We start from the raw sequence: 22,086 nt of genomic DNA, 5'->3' as shown, positions 1-22,086 counted from the left end.
AAGTGACACCCCTAACAAGCCTTAGCTTGTTCCAGCACGGGCAGCCCCAGCCTCCTACATCTGGACCAGCTGCCGTGAGCCAACAGGGGATTCCAAATTACATTTTAATGACCATAATTTTTCACAGGTACCTGAAACCAGACCATGACAACAGGGCAAGAAATCCCCAAGTATGATGCATGAGGTCCATGTTACTAGCTAGTCTTCTGCATACACACCTTTCTCCCCATGGCCTTCATTTCATGGGGCACTTTACAGTTTGCAGAATGCTCTGAGGCCTTCTCTCTCCGACAGGCTCCAGATTAAGACAAGAGGGTTTAATAGCAGCTTCTAAAGCATGGTGGCCTCTACAGAGACCTTGTTTTTTTGTTTTTTTGTTTTTTAAAAAGGGAAGTTGGGGATTGGGGGTACAATTCCTCTCCCACAGGGTGACTAGGAATATTAAAGATCAAAGGGAAAGCATAGTGAAGATTTTTTTAAAGAGAAAGCACCTTTAGAATAACTCATGCTGGATGGATGGCAGGTGCTTAACAGACACACATGCTCAGATAAATGAATGCAAACTCTAGACGGGAGTGTAGATGTGTCTATACAGATAGCCGTTAGGAGAGTGAGCTGTGGAATTAATCTGCTTACACCTGAATCCAAGCTTTGCAACATTTTAGCTGTGGGATCTTGGGAAAGTTAATTAACCTTTCTGGGCCTCCATTTCATCAACTGGAAAATAAGAATGAGAGTAAAAATTATTTCCCAGGGTGACTGTGAGTCCAGGAAAATAAATGCAAGTATAGTACTAGCAGGGTACCCAGCCCTAGCACATGATAAGCACTCAAAAAAACAAAACAAAACAAAAAACCTTTCCTCTTTTTTTCGGCTGGGGGAGAAAAGAATTAAAGTGCCTTAAAAGGAGGGAAAGGCAAAATGTACAGTTCGGCATTTAGCTCCCAATCAGGCAGACATTGCAACCAAATTCTGGAAGGAAGGGTGCTGTAGAGAGCCAGGACCCATGGCTCACCTGCTCTAGTTCTATCTGAACACTCAGATCTTTCTTCCCCCACCTGGATAGAGGATAAACACCTTCAAGGAACGGACTGTGTGTCCTGCTGCTTTTTGGTTAGCCCTCGGGTCCCTGTCATGTGACTGGCATAAAACTTCTGCTCAGTCAATATTTACAAAATTAACTGAATAAATTAATTTATCTCTCCTGCCTCTGTGCATTCCAGATATCAGAAAGAAGCAGGCTGCACAAGGAAAGCCCTCTAAAGGGGTTTGTCTCTTTTCAGCTGCAGTACTATTTGCAAAGGGAGTTGGCGTCCCCATGCATGCAGAGCGCCAGCCCACCGACCCGGCTGTCTGCTGCTGCAGAAAGCAGATGCACTTCTCGTGGAGGCCCTGTGCACCCTGTTCTTAGGGAGGGGGAGTAGCAGCAAGCCCACCCACGTGCCCAAATTGTGGTCCCCATGCCCGCTGAGGGGCAGCAAGGAGGGGGGGATCCGAGGGGCAAGTGGCTCCCGGTGAAACCCCGAAAGAAAGCCCAGAGGCAGGGAGGAGCAAGTGCACGTTTTATTTTTAGCCACAAATGATGGAAAGTTACTCCCAGAATGGTGCAAATTCTGCCTCATCACCCTCTGTCCCTTTCCAGGAGGCCCAGGAGAGAGATGAACTTTGGCAGCTCTCTCAGAGGGGACGAGGAAGGACACAGAAAAAGGTGAAACCGGGTGGGCGAGGAAAGGGGGTCTCGGCGAACCACCAGTCCCCCCAGCACCGATGGCCGGAAGCAGTGGAGCCCCCTCCTGTAAGTCGCTACACCTCCACTGGCTAGCAGGAGGTAGGGTCCCCACCAGAGCCAGTCCAAGAACCGGGGCTGTCGCTGCTGGGAGGCACCGGGATGTGGAATCAGAAAGACCTGAGTTCCGATGCCGCCTGGGCTGCGTTCTGAAGCAAGCGGCCAAGTTCACAGAGCCTCCATTTCTCCTCCACAAATGATGCCTCCCCAGCAGAGCCGCTACATGGAGCTAAGGAAACAATGCTTGCACTGGGTGCCTAATTCACTGGCTTTTACACTGGGGCCCAATTCAAGGTCTTCAAAGGCTCTGCTGTGTGATCTCGGCCAAGTCCTTTCCGTTCTCTGGGCTCCGTGTCTTTTCACCCACTAAGGGAACAGGCTGGCTGGGACAAGCTTCCAAACACACAAGCTCCGGGAGGCTGCATACCCTGGCCTAAGGAGCTGTGGGCAGAAGTCACCCTGTTTTTCAAGTGTTTGGGGCTCCACTCTGAAACCATATCCTGACCCTGAAGTGGGCCCGTGCCTCTAGAAACATTAGGAAATCACAGTGAATTGGGATCCCCAATGTTTGTTCCCTCCACCCTCACCCACACTGCATCCATGGGCCAAACCGGATAGACCCTGACCTGCCATCTATCCACTCCACCAGGGTTTACTACCCCCTTTACTGTGCTGTGCAAACAGGACAGACTAGTCCCTGCCTTCCCCAAGCTTAATTGCTAAATGCTGGAAAAGGTAAGTTAATTCTTTTATTATGCTTGTGGTCAGCACTACAAAAGAGAAGTACTGAGAGCCTTGGGGATCTATGACAGGAGGCGGAGATCAGGAGGTACCCTTGGGGCTGAGATCTGAAGGATGGGCAGGTGCTGAACTGGAGACCAGAGGGCAAGGGAAGGGAGGGACGCGCCTTCTAGGCAGGGAACGGCCCTTGTGAGAAACCAAGAGAAGGCCAGGGTGGCTTAAGGGTGGGAAAAGGAGACCAAACTGCCCAAGCTGGGGGCTAGCCAGGCAGGTTTTCCCATATGGATTGCCCCCACACTCTATGAGAGACCTCCTCCATCCCCCCAACTACCAACCCCAGAGGGGGTCCTTCTGGAACCTCTGGCTTTGGGTAAAGTTTCCTGCACAGACTGAGCCAGGAAGAGAGAGATAACCCGGGCACAGCAGCGGCAAGCAGTCTCGGGGCCCAGAATCCAGGCATGGCCTCCTGCCTGCAACTGGCCCACCCATCAAGAAGGACCCTCTTCAAACACACTCTTAGTTTTTCTATGATGTTGATCCATCCCTGCCTCCCACTCCCACACTTGTTTGGCTTGTCTTATTTTTATTTATTTATTTTTAAACTGGGGCCTGCTTACGGTCAAGTTAATGCATTTTTAAAAAAGAAAGCCTCGAATGTGCTCCGGCCCTCCCTCAGAGGAGATGGTGGATCGATAGCCCTCTCTCAGCGTTTGGCCTCCACCGCAGGCGGCCAGCCGGGTGGGGCGCCAGGCCTACCCCTCCCTGCCCTCATGGTCTCCCACACCCTGCCCTGTACCACCTACAGAGCTGAACCCCGCGACGCAGAAGAACAGACTCAGGGAAGGGAGAGGCCACTGGACAGTCAAAAGACTTAGGTTCTAATGTCAGCACAGCCTTGAAACCCCGTACAAGTCACTTCACCTTCCTGTACCTCAGTCTGCTTAACTAAAATGTGGGAATCTGTCTAAAAACCGAGTGAAGTGATGGGAAAAGGGATCTGGACTGCTGCTGACCGGAACCTCCCAAGGACACCGATCCTGACCCCCAACCAGGCAGACTGTGCTCTGCATGGAGGTGCAGAGCCACCCTGCTGTCACAGATCCTCCTTGCGCACCCCCCCCAGCCCAGTGAGCTGCCACGCTTTGCGCTCCCTCAAGTGAAAACCCTCCCTATGCCGACAGATGGGAAGTCCTAAAATACAGCGTATGGATCATGTTTCGTGACTAGCAAAACACGCCAGCCGGGACACTTTGAGAACCCGGCCGGTTTTCAGGAACAGGATTTTACACATTTCCCGGGATTGGCGGATCTGTGCTCGCCTCCACCCACCTGCAAAGCTCTGGAGCCCAGATCTTGCACCCGGGAGATACTCAGGACAGGTGGGGGCCTGGAGGGGAGGGGAAGCCCCACAACCAACAGGTTGGCAGTGCCCTAACCCCCTGTGGCTTTTGTTACTACCATTTATTGAGCACCTACTACATTCCTTGTGGCAAATCGGGTGTTTGGCATGCTCTCTGAAGCCACACTGACCTGTGCCGCAGTCCCGGCTCTGACTCTCACTCTCTGGCCCTGGGCTCGTTATGTCCCCATTCTGAGTCCCAGTTTTCTCATCTGAGAAATGGGGCTACGAGTACCTGCCCCTCGCTGGGTCACAGGGAAGGGTGGGTGCACAGCCTAATGTGACCTGCTACTAACAACCACAGTCACTATCCCAAAAGCATAACTGTCACATCACTGTCTGTCACTGCCCCCACCCTATGGAAGACAAAATGGGCACCAGAAGGCCAAGCCAGCCACAGGGCACACCCAGGGACAGAGGGACATGCCTCTCCCTGAACAACCACAGGGAAGGGCTTCAAAGGGTCTTCAAACCCCTGGACTTGTTACACACAGTGATTTGTACATGTACTGTTTGGAGAGGACACCCAGCTCATCAGTCTCGTGGGGATCTGTGGGCCCATGAATGTGAAAGCTCTGCTCCATACTGGACATGCACGGGCTTCCCCCTGGCATAGTAGTCCTGGCCTCTAGGACTTGGGAGCAAGGATGACAGACACCCCATTCTCCTCGCCCCAAGGGAAAGAAATTGGTTCTGGGTAACATGGGTTACAAAGAGCTCCTGACTGGGAGAAGGACTGCCACAGGCAGTGAGTGTGTGGGCAAGCCTCCTGGAAGGGAAACCACATGCGACACAGGTTCTAGAATCTAAGAAGAGGACATGCAACTTGGCAAACTGAGGCAGGCGGTCTGCACTCCCAAAGAAGAGAAGACCAGAGGGGAAGAAGGGAGATGGTGGCAAGGAGCCAGGCAGACAGTGGGGCCTGAAAAGGCACACGGTGGGGAGGGTACTGGCCGGGAGGCACCTGTGGTTGGATGGCCGGGCTCAAGCAGCCAAGTGGACTACAGGTATCACCCCACTGCACCAGACTCCTACGAGCAGGGGCGTGTTCAGACAGTAAGTCCCACCAGCAAGATACAAATCAGGGTATTAACAATATTAATCTCTGGACAGTGGACGTGCCAGAATTTTATCTAACTTCCTTCACAATGAACATACATCCACAATACTGTTTGGAAGTAAGACTGGAAACTAATGACTCACAAAGCTACCTGTGTGAAGCCCATCACCAGTCTCGGCATCATGAATATCTGCAGAAGTGGACTCTTGAGGGCCCCCGCTCTGGGAATGGGGGATCCAAGCCACTCCCAGGAGAGCTGTCACTCTGGAGGTAGACTGGGGAGACTAAAGTGTGTCCTAGATACTTCCTTGAATCCCCTGTGGTTTGGTCATTTAGGAACATAACAATTGTCCCCTGTAGTGACTGGGAGAAAGGGCGGTGAATCTTCTGGATTCAACATGTTCTGTATCTTCAGAGTGGTGAAGGCCTTATAAGAGGTGAAAGAATCGGGGGAAATGCCTAATTAATTTCCTTCTCTTTTTTTGGGGGGGGGGGGGGGGGAAAGGGGGGGAAAGGGCACAAAGTGCCCCCACCGCCTAAGCCCTGGCCGCCTGCAGACAGCGCTCTGGACGCTAGGGTCGCGTGGTTGTTGTCAATTTCATTTGGCGAGTGTGGTTTTTAGTGGCAGCGTTTTGAGGATACATATAATCCTGACTTCCTATTTACATTACGCTGGTTTTCACCAACACAATAGCTACAAATGCTTTCTGCTCCACTCTTGTCGTCTGTGTGGAGATCCTTCTCAGACCCAGGGGGACTGGTAAAGTCCTGGGAGGAATTCTCATGCGTGGCAAGCAGACTAATCACGGTTCTCTCACTGCTCCTACAGGAACCTTCCGGGAGGGAAGGAAAGGGGCTGGCCTGAAGCATAAGCCACTAACCCACACTGGCTTCATGTTTATCCACAACAAAACACGGGAGCCCCTATTAAGAACCATCCCTCCTTGTCCTTCCAAGAAAACAGTTCCTAGCTCCCACGGCTGCCTGGAACAGACCCCAAGAAGCACACTTCAGAAGCCTTCTAAGTCCTGCCCTCGCTTGGAAGGAGGACACTGAGCACTCAAAAAACCTCCAGATCAAGGGGCTCCCAACCTCCTTCCCTATCACCTTCTTCCAGAGGGCAGGGAAAGGAAATCCTGGCTGGATCCAGGTGGCCTCAAAATTAACAGGGCAGGAAAGAAAAAGCCTGTCTGCATTTCTCAGGTCATCCCTCAAGTACTTGCATATAAAAGCCTGGTCTCCACAGAAGCTTCTCACTGTAAAGGCCACGCAGTCTCTCCCCTCTGCGCAGGGCGAAGCCCAGAACCTGGCACGCACAGGGTTCCTAACATAAATGCCCTGGACTGATTGAAATTACAGAACCGATTAGGGTCTTTAAGGCCCCTTCAAACCAGAGTTCGAACATGCTCTCTGGATTTGGGGCCAGCACGATCACCCTGTGTTGTAGGTTGAGTCGTGTCCTTCTAACGATCTGTTCAAGTCCTAACCCTTGTACCTGTAAACGCGACCTTACTTGGAAACAGATCTTTTGAAGACACAGTCAAGTGAAGATGAGGTCATACTGGAGTAGGGTAGGACCTAACCTATGACTAGTGTCCTTATAAGAGAAAGGTGGGCACACGGACACACAGGGAGGACGCCATGTGATGGCAGAGGCAGAGCCAAGGAACACCAAAGACAGCTGCTGGCAACGCCAGAAGCTGGGAGAAAGGCACAGGCAGAATACATACTCTTCTAGGGCCTTCAGGAGAACACCGTCCTGCCGACACCTCGATTTTGAACTTCAAACATCCAGAACGGTGAAATAATGAATTTCTGTTGTTTTAGAGCCAGCCCATTCATGGCAGTCTATTAGTGCAGCCCAGGAAACGAATCCATCCTGAACTCTTTCCAACCCTATGACCTGCAACTACACTCTCACCCACCCCCTTCCTCCCTGTCTGCACTGTTCCCAATGCAGTGTTAATCTGACCCGCCTTCACACATCCATGCAACCACCCTTGACCTCCCACCACCATCTGCTAAGGACAGGTCAGAGCCCCGTCACAGTGACACAAGGCCATCTTTACTGGGTGGTGGACTCTGTCCCTCGGCCTGCCAACTGAGCACAGCCAAGGAGAATCTGAGGCAATGCGCAAGGTATTGGGAAATGCAGAGATGTAGGGAAGCAAGTGGAAGGTGGCTGGAAGTCAAGAGACTTGGCAGAAAGAGGGAGAGAAAAGGAGAAAGTTCAAGAAGGATCCTGAACGTCAAGAGCAAAGACAAGAGGCAAAGAACGCAGACCTCATCTCCCCTGCCCTTGTGGCCAACCACATGCTTGTAACTCCCTCCTCCACCAACTTGACGCCTGCCTGGAACTTGACTTCAACAGCCTGCCAAGCAGGGTAACACTGGAGAGCCGACTACCCACAGAGCTGTTGCATTTTGAGCTTCCACAAGGAGAAAGCCAACCTGCTTCCTTCCAAGGGCTAGACTTTTATTTGCTGGGGATTTTCAATACCTGAAACTTGGTGTGGCCAAGTTCCAACTTCCTGTGACCCCACTGGGTCTGCCCATACCCCTCAACATAGGATGACCAAGATGCTGGCCAGGTAGACAAAGGAGGTTAAAGGTTCCACATGTTGCCTCGCCTTTGCCAACTTAAGGAACAGAGTCACCCGGGGCCCTGAGGAGTAGGGGCAGGTGGATCCCAGTCTCACTCCTCTATGACACTCACAACTCAGATGGTGGCACCAATGTGCCTCAAGCAGCAAGGCCAGGGGACTGACAACAGTGGCTGGGAAAGTCGAGTAGCTGCTAGATCTCACTTCCACTTCTATGAAACCACCAGAAACAAAGGAATCCTCCAGCAGGGACAGCGGCAGCAATGATGGTGATACACATCTAGTTGGTTACAGATCACAACAGGACCTTGTACCATAATCTTCCTAAGCTCTGGCATTCACACTCAAAGCAAATCCACAAAACGAAGCTGGCCTCAAGGGACAAGTACAAGCACTGGACAGGCAGCCTGATGTCTTGTGGAGAATCTGGACTGGGCTAGAAACCCAGCTCCACTGCCTTCAAGCAGTATGCCATGCATCCAGCCGACAGGCACCTTTATTGAGCACCTGCTATGTGCTCTCAGTGGCCTCACTTGCAAAAATGGGGTGACAATACCTGCGTTAATGAAGCTCTTCTGAGGATGGAACATGGTGACAAATATAAAATGCCCAGCACAATGTTGGGCATATTAAAAAGAGCCAGCCTGGCGGCTTGGTGTTTTTTAACCTCTCTCCCCTCTACCCATTTCCACTTCGGGTTCAAACACCTTGGCAAGTGTCCTGAAGTGCATATACAAACTGCCTTGAGACCCAAGGTGTCCCACAGTACCATCCCCTAGAATGTCAGCTCCACAAGGACAGGCAGGTTAGCGTCTGTATTGCTCCCTGATGAACTCCCAGCACCTACAACCGGGCTGGACCCACAATAAGCATTCAAACGTTAGATGAAAAAAGTGACTGCTGGGTGCCAGGTATCTAAAGTACCCACCGCTGGATGCAGAGGCATCAAAACTGTCATGACACGGGGCGCCTGGGTGGCTTAGTTGGTTAAGCATCTGCCTTCGGCTCAGGTCATGATCCCAGGGTCCTGAGATCAAGCCCCACAGCAGGCTCCCCACTGAGCAAGGAGCCTGCTTCTCCCTCTCCCTCTGCCTGCTGTTCCCCCTGCTTGTGTTCTCTCTCTCTCTGTCAAATAAATAAATAAAATCTAAAAAAAAACAAAAAACAAAAAAAACTGTCATGACACGCTGAACGAAAGGACAGAAATCTGAGGTTATAAACATTCCCCGCCCCCAACCGGGGAATGAAAGGGGCCACAGGATCCCCTTAAATGAAGCCAAATTAAAAGAGGAAACCAGCACAAAGCCGTCTCTGGTTTCAGCCTCGGAGAGGCACACTGGCTCCTCTTGGACCAAACAGGTAAAGGATTAGTGACACCTTAGCCATCTTCATAAACTGAGGGCTTGAGGGGGTGGGAGTGTCATCACACGGGATAGGGAGCCAACGAGGAAACAGGTGTGGGAAGGCCAGAAAAACATCAAACTCATCGTTTTGCAGATCTCTTTCAAGAGATGGCTCCCAAATGTCACTTTTTTTAACCTCTCTCCCCTCTACCCATTTCCACTTCGGGTTCAAACACCCTGGCAAATGTCCTGAAATGCATAACACAAACTGCCATCTGGACCCCCCCTGGTCCATCACCTACCCCAGGTCCCATCAGCCATGGCTGCTGTCATTCCAACTCGCCCGCCCCAAACCTAACTCAGGATACTGAACTGGAAATGCCTTTACCATACCACCCAAGGGCTGTGTCTCACCTGCCACTGCCCACCTGGGACTATTAAGACCCACTAAGATCTAGGACTTGGGGGGGCATTTGTGTGGAAAGGCAGGAGAGCAGAGGGACATTTGGAAGACTTGGGGATCTGAAGGCCAAACCACTGCCTCAGATGGGTGACAAGAGGGCAGACTGCTTCCCCTCGGAGCTCCAGTCCCGCCAAGCCATAAAAACTGGCACAAGATAGTAACAGTCCCTCCCAATAGAAAGAACAAGGGAATGGCTCCTAAGAAAGCACAAGGGAATGCTCCTAAATGGTCCTCTTCCAAAGTGAGACACAAAGGCTGTTACGAGGTACTCTGGTCTTCTCTTTCTCACCACGGAAGAGTGGACCAAAGTACATGCTAGAAAACTGGCCCACATGCAAGGCAGCCCTTGCAAAGCAGAAGAGGTCCCATTTTTCTCAAGCGATGAACCGGTCCAAGAAAGGCTGCTGAGCAATTTATAAGGGCCACAGCCAGAGAGATTTATAGGCATATGGCCTTCGGATGGCTTTCTAAGACCGCGTACACCCTCCTTTGGCTGAGGACCTCAGCAGCAAGTAATTTTCTAATTGATTCATTAGCACTCCAATCAACTACTACTTTAGACACAAAGGGCCCTGCTCTGGGTCTGAATGCCTGAGCCAGGGATGCTGGCTGAATGGACCGCTCCCGGGTTAGCTGGGCCCAGAGACTGTGAAGAGAAGCCCCAGGGCGAAGCCCTCCAGAAACCACACCTACCCGGGGGGAAAAAGACCCAGTCTGGAGATGGAGCCTACAGAGCTTCTTCACTGATAGTTTTTGTAATGAGAGTTTTCTGACTAGAACGTGATTATGCAGAAATGCTAACTGGACAAGACAGAAAAGAGCCTGAGAGGAAATACAGCCCTCCGCCCACCCACCCCCCAAAAGAAGTTAGCACAATGTTCGTCCAGGTGATGGAATGATGGGGTGACTTTTTCTTCCTTCTACTTTTCAAAAACGAGCATGTATAGGGCCTATAAGTCCTTCGATTTTCTCAGGTGTAAAAGCCACAGCAATTACACCCAATGCCCAGTTACTGTAAGGATGAAATTAGATTATGTGTGAATAAGCAGCGTCCAAGAGCTGGAGGCACTGGACAGTGTGCCAGGATTACCACTAGCTCAGCGACTAGGGGGCCAAGCTGCTTCTCGGGACAAGAATCAAAGTTACGCTCAGGGAGGTTATAAATTACTCCTGTCACTTGTGAATTGTTGAAGCCACAAATGCTAAAAATTCACAGATCTCCAGGGTAAAGCTGTGATAATTTAAATATAAATTAAGCTTTAAAAACAATCCTCCTTCATTGTTCCATATTCCTTTGGCATGTAGGATACTCACGTAGGACAAGGTTCCTCAACAGATGAACCTAACAGGAAGGAACCTCCAGCAGATGCTAGAAGGGAATGGTCAGACAAACTTCAGTGGGCCCTCAGGAGATTCAGGACCTGCTTGCTGCCCGTACACCCAGCTGTCGAGAAGGCCTCAAATGTCACAGGCATTTTACAAAGACTTCTGACTCACCCGAGCCTGGATAAGCATTCTCGGCCCACTCAAGCAGCCAGCCATCCACCCAACCTACCCTCCCACCTACCCATCCGCTCATCGAAACATCTCGAAGTTTATTCTCCATAACGGACTCCCAAGAAACAGTGAGAACTCTCAGCAAACTAACAGGTTTCCTTATTATGAAAGATAAAACATACCAAGCACCCTCCGTCTGCACAGCCTTGGGCTAGACAGGGATCAAGGTACACAGAAGGACCAAAAGCCTAGAGACACTAGTTTCCTCATCAAAACCCAAAACTTCAGAACTAGCACAGGACACCTTCAAAAGCTTGAAGGAAACTATTCAAGTCCTACTTCACCTAGCAAGAAGTAACTTGTTACCCCAGGAAGTGACATTCTCCAGAAAAGCCCAATGGGTCCCAGTTTCTTGGCTGGTTAGGTATGCAGGCTTCCTCAAGGGGCATTGTGAAAAGGAGTCAAACTTTTCCACAAAATATCCTGAGGGAACCTTTGTCAGAAACTGTCCCCACTGGGTCTGCCCACACCCCTCCCCTTCCAATGAGGCTCCATCTCATCTCCAAACCCCCACCTACCTTGCCCTCACCTCCCACTCTCCAGAGAAGAAAGTCAACCATTTCGTGTCTTACTATGGCAACATTAACACGACAAGGCAAACACAGAGCGTGAGTGGCTACCCTGAGTCTCCCCTCACTAGGCTCTGCAGCAGGAAGCAGCTGTATTTCACTCATCTTTTTGGTCATCCGAGGATCTACCATGACTGGCACTGTACTCACTACAATCATTACTGTTAACAGAAATACACAGACAATGCAAAATTTGAGGAACCGCTCCCCCCCCACACAATCTCAATCAACCGCTTTAAAATGTCAATATGGGGGTAAATTCTTTGCCATTTTTTTCCTACTCTAAAACAGAGGATGGATAATGATAGCAGAACCACCACAAGATCCAAGATCCTCCATAACAAGCACAAAACCTACCTGATCCCACAGAACATGAGCAGACTCTGGAGGGGCATCCCCTGAATGGCAAACCCAAGAACTACAGGAGAAACTGGAGGCAGTGGGTCAGAAGGAAGAGCTGGCCCTGATGGTCACTGTCCTCAGACAGTCATCCCATCTCCTGTGTGGCCCTCAGTTTCCTCATCTGTAAGGAAACCACTAAGGCTCTCCACACACCCCTGCCATGGGGACAGCAGGTCTCTGAGGGCTTCGGCCAGCTCTGGAGCCAAGACAGTTGGTTTTATTTATTTTGCATCCAGCAAGGCTTCAGCTCTCTAATTAGAACATGGCACATCTATTCTTTCCATGGAAATCAGGCCCATCGTGAGAGAAAGAACTTTGGACCAAAATCTAATCTTTGAGGTTCCAGAAATCTTCACCTCAACCCACACGCCCCCACTCCACCCAGTGACTTACCCACTTACACACACACACACACACACACACACAGTCCAACCCCAGCAGCTTCAACCCTGAAGATCTTTTCCTTTAGCTGTTCTGAGATGCCTCACTTGTAAAGGCCCTGTGTACCTGCTATGGCCCCCCTAACCCCAGAGCCAAGATCTCTCCCTGCAGGAAAATAAGAGTTTAGAAGATCCAAGTGAACCACACACAGAATCAGAACCCAATTTGAACTGACCTTTCCAGATTCCATGGAAGTCAGACAGAAGTGGGCAGGGTCCCGAGGCTGCCTGACCCTTGTCTCCCCCACAGAGCAGCCCAAAGGCAAGGGCTTGAAAGGCATTAAATGCACTGAAATGGACAAAATCACACCCGAGCCAGATAAAAACTAGGCAAAACCCTAAAGCCACCTCCTACAGTTACTGAAAAGCCAGTCTGAAGCCCAAAAGTACAGAGAGACTTTGCCAAAATGCTGCTTCCATCTCCAGACCTGGAGCGAGCAATGGGAGAGAAAGATGGAGGATGATGAGGTCAATGCCAGTGTTTGTTTTGTTTTTAATGTTTTATTTATTTATTCATAAGAGTGAGAGAGAGAGAGAGGCAGAGGGAGAAGCAGGCTTCCTGCGGAGCAGGGAGCCCGATGCGGGACTCGATCCCAGGACCCTGGGATCACGACCTGAGCCAAAGGCAGACGCTTAACCATCTGAGCCACCCAGGCGCCCCAATGCCAGTGTTTACAGGTGGAAGACTGGTGCAGATGGGACTGACCACCCAAAGCGCACAGGGACAAGAAGCTGAGCTGGTCGCAGGCCCTCGGCTGCAGGTGGCACATTATGTGCCCTCCTAAGCATACTCCGACATCCCAACACGAGGTCACGCGGGCCAGCAATGGGTGAGCCTCTCATTCCACTGCCCCAAGCCGATCCTCTGAACCGGAAAGCTGAAGCCTGCGGCCGGTGCACCCTACTGTCTGTGGACTCTCCTGATCTTATGAGGATGCATGTCCCTTTACCTCCTGCACCATTCCCACCCATCAAGAACCACATTCCAGCCCAACCTTCTCACACACACGCCATACACACAGTAGATGGACAGCCCAACCAGGACCTGGTCCAGCAGGGGCAAGTCCTTGTCTGGGATCCAAAAGCCCCAGGAGTGGATATGACATGGCCTCTGGTCCTCAGCTTCTGCATCTATGAAATGGGAACAGTGAGCTTCCGCAGCTGCCCGCCGGACCTTTAACACACAGACCTCTCTGTACAGAGCTCACTCTCTCAATGGGGAGAGGGAGTAAGCCATATAAAATTCCCTCACAAATCCCAGGCACACTCAAACTCTCTAGAGGGAAGAAATTCAGAAAAGCAAGAAACCCAGGAAGCCAACCAATTGGAAATCCCTTCGAACCTGGGCCCAGGCTAACACAGAACTCCGCATAGGACACAGTGCTTAGAAAAGCACAGCCTCTACGCATGCCAATTATCAGGCCTGTGGATTTCTGGGCAATCACAGCCAAGGGGAAAAGAGGCGAAGCAGAGGAGACCCCTCCGAGAAAGGTATCCTCAGTACAAGGTCACTCTAAAAGGCTGGCCCCTCGCAGTCTGAGAGCCTCCCTGGACAGGAGAGTGGTGTGACCTGCCCCTTCTCTTCGGGGCCCGACACGTGCAACACCCAACCAACATCTGCTGAGTGAATGAATGAAACTAAGCATTCGGTCCCAATTCTCTCTCCTCCAGACACAGGAGACATGCAACTGATGCGCTGAACTGAACTGAACTGAATCTCTAGACCACACCCACCTGGAGGTAAATACAAGAGAGAGCCCAGTGTCAATACTGCAGTGGAGGGGTCTCCCCCCCACCTTAAAGAGGCCACCCCAAATTTAAGGATTCTTGTCCAACTAAAGAAGTTCCCTGAAAATCCTTCTACAAAGCCAGTCCCTCTCAGGGCACTAGAAAACAGGATTCGGTTTACACGGTGGTGTTTCAAGAAGGCAGCTATTGTATGCAGGAAAGCGAACCCGAGTGCACAGCCTTCCATCCACACCCCCCTCTTTGTGCGAGGGGACAAGCCCCACATTAGGGTTCCTGGAACCCAGCTCCCTCTCCTCCGCCCACCATGCCTGGCCAGACCCCCATTAACGCACTGCTAGTGCCATCAACACTGTTGTTTTGGAATGTACCAGTAATTCTAGCGGCAGGAACAGCAAGCTTTAAGCTCAGCAGAGAAACCAGCTGGAGAGGCAGCCTCATGAAATAATGAAATGCCAAACCAACCCCTACATCTTCTCCAGTCTCTCAGGTCACCTACCAGATTAGAAGGCCTGTTGCTACGGCAACCGTATCTTGCAAGTGCCGGCTGAACTTCCCCATAATATTTAACCCTTTAACTCGCTCGAGGAGGGTGGTGTGCCAGCAAGCCCCGACCCCGGCGAGTTGGCCGGCTCTGGCTGTGCTTTCACAAATTAAACCAGGCTGGGGGAAAAGAATGGGCAGGAGGAAGGGCGAAGGTCCCACTTAAGCAAACAGACAAAACAGCAGAAGCGACACGCGGCACAAAATCACCTTCCCTTACGCCACAGAACCTCTGCGACGGGTGGCCACGAAGCCAACTTTCTGCGCACCTGGCAACTCCTGCAAAGCGCGGGAGCCAGGGACGAGCCGGGAATAAACAAAGGCAAGATGGGACTGTGGCTGCCCCTCCCGGCCAGGCTCCGTGCCCCGGCGCTGCAGACTATTGCCGGGCCCTTCTGTGGTAAGCAGAAGGCGGACAGGAGCCAGGCGGAGGAGGACAGATGGCCAGGCAAAGCACTGGCACTTTCCAGTTGTCTGATAGGCGCCTGCTGCCAAACAAGCTCCCACCTCCCCGCAGCGCCCCCCAGCCCCCACCGCCCCCGAGACACAGGCGCGCGCGCGCACACGCACACACACGCACACACACACACACGCACACACACACACACACAGTTCCTGGAAACTGCGTGCCAGCTCCAAGGCACTGGGGCGCCAGGCTGAGCACCAGAGCTCAGGGCGCTGATCTGTCCCTCCCCTGGTCTCCCACCCGCCCGGCATCTGCAAGACATCAGAGATGCACAGGCAGGGGCATCCACTCCCTCAACCGCCAGGGCCTCTCCCTCTCTCATTTCAGGGGGAAAGTCTTCCACCCACCCCTAACCACTAAACCCTCTGTGCTCAACGACCAGAGTTCACGGGGTCCTTCAGGAATAAATCTTTAACGACTTTCCTCAGCCTCTCAGATTTGACAGGAGAAACTTAATAAAACCACACAGGGGCAGAAAAATGCCAGCCAGGCTTAAGCACTGGGGGTGAAGCCCCTTATCTCACACCACACCGTCCGTGGTGGGGCGACTTAGAGAAGAAAGGGGAGAGGGCCGGTCAGTGGGAGGCGAGGCTCCTGACCACTCACTGGCCCTACCAGCGGGGGGCCTGTGTGGTTTCCCCAGAGGACCCAGAGAGGTCTTGGGCAGGAAGCAAGGAGAGCAGGAGAGCGAAGACAAAGACGAAAGGAGCCGGAGGGAGGGGAGGAAAGGAAGCAGGCACCCAAAGGACAGGCTGGGCGGCAGCAGTGGGGGTCGGGGGGGGGTTGGCCATGTGTCCCCAGAGTGCCTAATACAGCGCCCCCAACCCATGCCCACAGCAGGCACAGGATAAACGAGGCCACTGTGCTGCACACACACCACAGCCCCACTCCTGACAGAAGGCTGTGGATTCACTTGGAAGGTCAGGTCGGGGGGCACCTGGGTGGCTTAGTCTGTTGAGCATCTGACTCTTCCTTTTCAGCTCAGGACATGACCTCAGGGTCTTGAGATCAAGCCTCACCTCGGGCTCCACACTCAGCACAGAGTCTACTAAGATTCTCTCTCCCTCTGCCCCACCCCTGCATGCTCACATGGGCTGGTCCTCTCTCTCAAATAAATAAACAGAATACTTTTTTATAAAAGAAAGGCAGGTGGGGGGCAGGATATGCAACAAGGGGGTGGTCAGTGCTCCAGTAGGGTTTTTTGGAGAACAGGAAGGGAGTGCCTTGCCAGTGTCCTGGCACTATTAGCAGAGAAAAAGGAGAAAATTCAACCCCGCCCACCCCTGTCACCTTCCAACCCTCAACCACAGTCCAGCCAGCCTGGCCACCTCCACCTCTCACCCATGCAGGGAGACACCTGGGAGGAAATCCAGCCCAGTGAACTAAAGTCCTGATGTTCTCTTTGCCAAGTAATTAACAAGACGTACCACAAACGCCACAGCACCCACAGAGGAGTGCTGATTTTTATTAGCATGTTCACCCATTACCCAGGCCTTCTGCACGCAGAGCGGTCGGTCAGTCAGGTTAAACAGGAGCTGAAGAGAGGCCGTGGGGTGGGGGTGGGGTGGGGGGTGGGGCTAAGGGCAGTCCCTGTCCCTGGGAAGAGGCAGGGCAGAGCTTCGGCTAGAGTTTTATCGTTGGGCTGCATGCACTGGCCACGGTGGTACCTGGGGGACACTTCCAGGAGCAACTGGGGAGGGGCCCTTCAAGGGAAGACCCTCCAAAGCCAAGGCAGTTAGGCAATCAGTGCTTACAGAATACGTCCCATACCATCCAGACATGGGGGTGTCCTCTATTAGGGTCTCCTTCCCTAACCTACTCAGGGAGTGGGCTGTGTTGAGGTGTCCAGGATGGGGCAGGAGCTCCAAGAACATGTGGGAGATAAAAAGGAATCGGCTTTTTCCCTTTTAGCCCACCACATGGGCAGGCTGCCCCCAAGCATATCCATTGTCTGGTCTCATTTATCCAAATCCTTCGGTTCACTCAACAGATCCTTACTGAGCACTTACTATGTGCCAGGCACCATGTGTACAAACGTGAAGACTAACACACCCGTCTGCCCTCAAGGAACACCTCTCATCTGGCAGCTATCCCCTATACTCTGCCGGCTCTCCACCCCTGCCTCGTGCTCAGCAGGCCCTCGGGATCTGATGGATACACTGGACTCTTGGACTCTCATCAGGTGTGCCCCTGGGGCTTGGTCAGCGAACCCAGTTCAGGGGGAGAGAGAGGAAAGCAAGGGCAGAAACTCAGGGTTTCCGCGCAAACCCTGGTACCTGTCGGCCAGGGCTAACCAACCGGAAGCCTCCTAGACAATTCCAAAACTGTTAAAACTAAAGACCCTTTCGTAGGGGCCCCAGCTCTGGCCTCACTCCAGGGTAAAGAGAGCACCAGGAAAAGAGACAAGCAGCCTGGCTTTCAGCCACAAAGGCTAACTTCACCTGCCGTGTGACAGGAGAATGGGGACAAGCTGACTTCTACCCTCTGGGCCGCAGTATCGCCCGCTGTAAACCAAAGAGGTTGTCCCATCTAATCTCTGAAGACATCCTAATAAGCAACATTAGGAGAACAGCACCACCCTGGCTGGACAGGGCTTTGGAACAAAGGACCCAGCGAAGAGGATTCCAGGCAGAGTGGGCATCCCGCTACTGCGTCCCCACCCACGCTCTCAACAACACAGGGAAATTCTACCCCCAGCTCTGAATAATAATAGAAGTAACATTTAGGTAAGGTTGGGGATTAAGCTAAACCTCACATAAGAGGCAGGGATGTTGGCATTTGGAAGCAGGAAACAGGCCTGGGAACGTATTTAATACCTACCACAGAGCAAAGCGGATCACGGCCAGCTCCTGACTCAAGAGCATCTTCGCCCCTGCCACACTTCTCCCTCTTGCCAGCTCCAGACACTTCGAGGGTGCCAGGCCAAAGAGTGGGGCTGGAGGTCAGTTTTGGAAGCCACATTTTCAGAAGAACATTGGCAAACCAGAAGCCAGGAGAGAAGCCTTCCAAAACAGAACAGGAGCTATTTTAAATGGAAACCCATTGGTGGAGGCGGAGGAGTCTTATGGGAAGAACAGAGAACATGAATGAGTTGCTATAAATAACCCCCCCCCCAAAATGCATAAGGAAGAGGGAGTCTTTCTACTTGGTGGTGGTAATACCGAGAACAGAAACAAATTCTAATCGTCTAAAACTGAAATGTGCCGCCCCACAGGTAGGAAGTTCCTCATTACTGAAGGTGAAGCAGATGTTGGAGAGAAAACTTGGGCCAGGGAGGCTCTCATGTTCAGAAGGGACTTTATCAATTGATAAAATGCTGATGGGAGGGAAATGCAAAGGGGAGCATTCAGGCCTTTCATATTTTAAAAGGCTTTCCTTTAAAAAAAAAAAAAAAAAAAGTGTAGAACTCCTAAGGGGATGTGAAATTGTTCTTCCTGCCCCTAACTAACCTGCAGAGGGCTTCTTATCAACAGAAAGTTTCCCTAGACATCCTTGGTCAAATTCTTCTGGGCTGCAGAGGTCACTGTTTTTCTGGCAAAAGCTGCAAGTGGTGACTGAGACACAGGATAAGTAAGAAACTTCCACTATGTAAACACACAAATGCTTAGGGTGCCTCTGTGGAGCACAGAATCAGACAGCAGAAATGAGGCAGGCCGCTATTCATCATTTAGGGAGGAAAGCCACCATGTCGGCATCGGGCACGGACAGATGGTAGGCCTCAGAGAGCAGTCAACACTCACCACCTACATGGGGAAAATGTTCAGATCACAAACTGGTGATCACCATGGAGGAGTCAGAGCGGGACCTCCGGCTGCCACCGGGTTCCAGTGAGAACCAAGTGTACATAATCGCTACTTCGTTCAGAGCTTTGTTCACCTGCTGAATGCTTAGGACGTAGAACAGTGCCCAGCACATAACACGTGCTCAAGAAATACTTGCAGAAAGAATGGGTATTGAAAACGAATAAGCAAACCAAGGATCTTCTCCTTTAGTTTTGGAGTCAATTACATAACTTCTTTCCTCCCGCTGATTCACCTCTCTCCTTGGGTTCGGGCTCAAAATATTACACGAAAATTATTTTTGCACTCCCCGAATCTATGGTGGGATAAAGGAGCTGTCTAGAAGCTTAGGGTGAGAAGCTACGGCATGGGAATACGAAACCCTCAATTTGAGCTCCACAAGGGTAGGGATGTTTGTCTGTTTTGTTTGCTACTTTAACCTCAATCGTGTGGCAGAATGCTGGTACATGGTATGCACTCAACAAACATCTAAAAAGCATCAGCAAACACATTCGCTGTATCGTCTTGGCAAGTCCCTTCTCTCTACAGGCCATCTTTTCTCAACTACAAAATGATAATGCCAAAGGGTTCACGGGTCCCCAGCCAGTTCTAATGTGTTCCAAAGTCTGGTGATCCGGGGGAGTTGGCCTACAAATGGCTTCGATCAGAAGCCTGCCTGGGTCCTCCCCAGGAGTTTCCACAAGGAAGCTAGGAGGCAGTGTGGTGCCATAGAAAGAAGACAGGCTTTAGAGCCCACACGTTTAAATCCCAGCTCAGCTCAGGATGCAGGACTTAAGGAATGTCACTGAACCTCCTAGAGCCTCAAGTTCCTCATCTGCAAAATGGGGGGCCACACCTAGCCACCTCTTCAGGTTGCAGCCTGGATTACAGGATAATGCACATAAAAGCCCCTAGTGCGAGGTTACTCCAGAGTGAGGTGACCCATGTCACTTCCAGCTCTACGCTTTACAATTACGTCTACCCTCAACAGGAGGATGCCAGTTTGGGAAAAAGTATAACCAAGACCAGTTCACAAAATAACATTATTTGAAGATTCACGATCTGCAACTTGGCCTGTCCTAACTACAAAGATATAAATGTTTATCTTATGCAGTTCATCTCGAGCTTTTTGCTCCCTTCTCAGAAGACTGAACAGAGGTTTAAAGAAGAGAAGGGAAAATATTTGGAAAACTGACCAACCCTAATTAAGAAGACAAGAGCCCTTCTGAAGCTGCAATTCAACCCACACTGATGGCTAGTGAGGAATCAGCAGAGAAATGCTGCCCCCAACAGAGCTAGCCCTCCAGGCCTCGGAGAGGAGGTAAGGAGCCCACGGGCCCTCCTCCCCACAGCCCGGCTGCCGGCTGCCAGCAAGACTAGCGAGGCTGTAATCAGCGGTATGTATCAACACAGCATCTATATGAGCAGCAGAAGTGACAGCCCAAATCAAGACAAGTGACCTTACTGGACACACCGGACACATTCAAGCCCTCCATACCACTACGATACCGCCGGACAATGTGCATTATCAAAGTCCTCATTTTTAACTCTCCCTGACTGGTGGGTGTTGTCAGCGCCCCCCCCCCAGGTTCACCTCCCCCTTCCTCACTAAAGGAGGGTGCAACCCGAAGTTCTTCCGGAAAGAGACTGGCAGGCATAATCAAAACAGCTCAGGAAAGAGGGGTGTAAGGCCTGGCAAAGCTTTCTTGGGTGGCTTGAGGTAAAATTTAGAATTTACATCTTTTCATTCCCAGTCTGGCATCTTATTTGCTTATCTTCAGCCAGGTATTCACCTCCTTGGTTAGGACAAGTAGAGGAGACTACAAATCAACACAAACACACAAATATCCTAACAAGGGAAAAATCCATTCCTTTCCTCCCGGGTCATTCATTTCCTCACTCTGGACCAGGAGCTCCCCAAGAGCCTGCTGGGTGGTCACCACCAACACTGCAACCCCCTGGACCATCCCCAACACACATAGGTGGCTCAATGAAGAACAAACTTCCTCGGGGCGCCTGGCTGGCTCAGTCAGCAGAGCGTGCAACGCTTCATCTCAGGGTTGTCAGGTCAAGCTGCATGTTGGGTGTAGAGATGACTTAAAAAACAACAACAACAAAACTTCCTGGTGCCCACTGAGTGGTGCTTGTCCACAGAGCAGACTCTCTACCGACAGTCCTCTCATCCCCAAAAATAGGTCTGGCAAAGAGTGGGGGCCACCAGGGCTTGCTCTGTGGATAAAGTGGCTTAGCTAATGAGTCGGGGAGGGGCACCGGGCTGAGGCCCTCCTCAGGGCCAGTCAGCAGCAGTCTGCTGGATGAGTGAGGACTCCACCAGGATGAAACCTCCACCCCAGCCCAGGCTCTCCCAGGCAGGCCCTACACAGGCCCAGGCTCCTGTGATGCCGAGAAGGAAGCTATCCCACCAGGAAGGAACGCCCAATGGTACATTTCCCACCCCCTTGGCTCCAGGCCTTGAAAGCTTCAGGAAATAGTAGGCCCCCAAATCTAACTTTTTTCATAGACCAGGTAGTTGGTTTTATTTATTTAAGTCCTAGTTTATCTTCTTAAGCTGTCCAAACATTTGCCAGAGTATCTCAGCCACATGCTAGGCTGCCCTGGGGGTTAGTTCTGCTTTTAGTGGTGATTTCCCCCCCCCCTTTCTCTCCCCCCCAAATAACAGCAGAGACTTGCGCTTCTAAGAGCTGTGTGCTTCCCGGGAGTTCTAATCTGACAGGGATGGGGGTGGTGGGCTAGAATGACCTGGTCTCTAAGTGCGTCTGCACAGCACACTGCTGTTTCACGCAGACCGCATGGGGAGTCTGGGAGAGGGGTGGGGCAGAAGCCTCCCAGCCTCCGCCATCAGGATGCGCCACTCTCTGGAGGGCATTCCGGTGAAGGGAGGTACCAGGCCTTAGGAAGCCCACTCTAGCGCAGCGCCCCTGACCGCCCAGAGACTGTTTGCTGAGTCACATCTCAGTTTCCACAGGAAAATGATAAAGACATTTGCTTGTCGCAGCCATGTGAGATTTTCAATCCAGAACTGCAAAGCTCTTAACAGCATACTGCCTCGTTTTGCCAATCTGGGAAATGGGGAGAAGTGTTTCCTTCTCCTCTGCTCAAAAAGGAAGGGCCAAGGGAGGACACACACACACACACACACACACACACACACACACACACACACACACA

At 51.6% G+C, this 22,086-nt stretch overlaps 1 protein-coding gene across 8 annotated transcripts in view; it reads right to left on the bottom strand.

Annotated features, from left to right (window-relative positions):
- Positions 1-22,086, bottom strand: part of SSBP3 (single stranded DNA binding protein 3) — a 160,127-nt gene that overhangs the window by 98,065 nt on the left and 39,976 nt on the right. Inside the window, exon 2 of one of the 8 annotated variants that reach the window (XM_073896700.1) lies at positions 17,939-18,120. The exons of the other annotated variants lie outside the window; for them this stretch is intronic. Within the exon in view, the coding sequence (XP_073752801.1) occupies positions 17,939-18,079 (141 nt within the window). The 5' untranslated portion in view covers positions 18,080-18,120. The remainder of the gene's footprint in view (positions 1-17,938; positions 18,121-22,086) is intronic. 8 annotated transcript variants of the gene reach the window in all.

The sequence above is a fragment of the Callorhinus ursinus genome, unplaced genomic scaffold, assembly GCF_003265705.2.
Source record: "Callorhinus ursinus isolate GAN/ISIS: 27379988/994484 unplaced genomic scaffold, GSC_fseal_2.0 scaffold9, whole genome shotgun sequence".
NCBI classification, from domain to species: Eukaryota; Metazoa; Chordata; class Mammalia; order Carnivora; family Otariidae; genus Callorhinus; species Callorhinus ursinus.
Note: the sequence above shows the minus strand (reverse complement) of the source record. Positions and strands in the feature narration are given on the sequence as shown.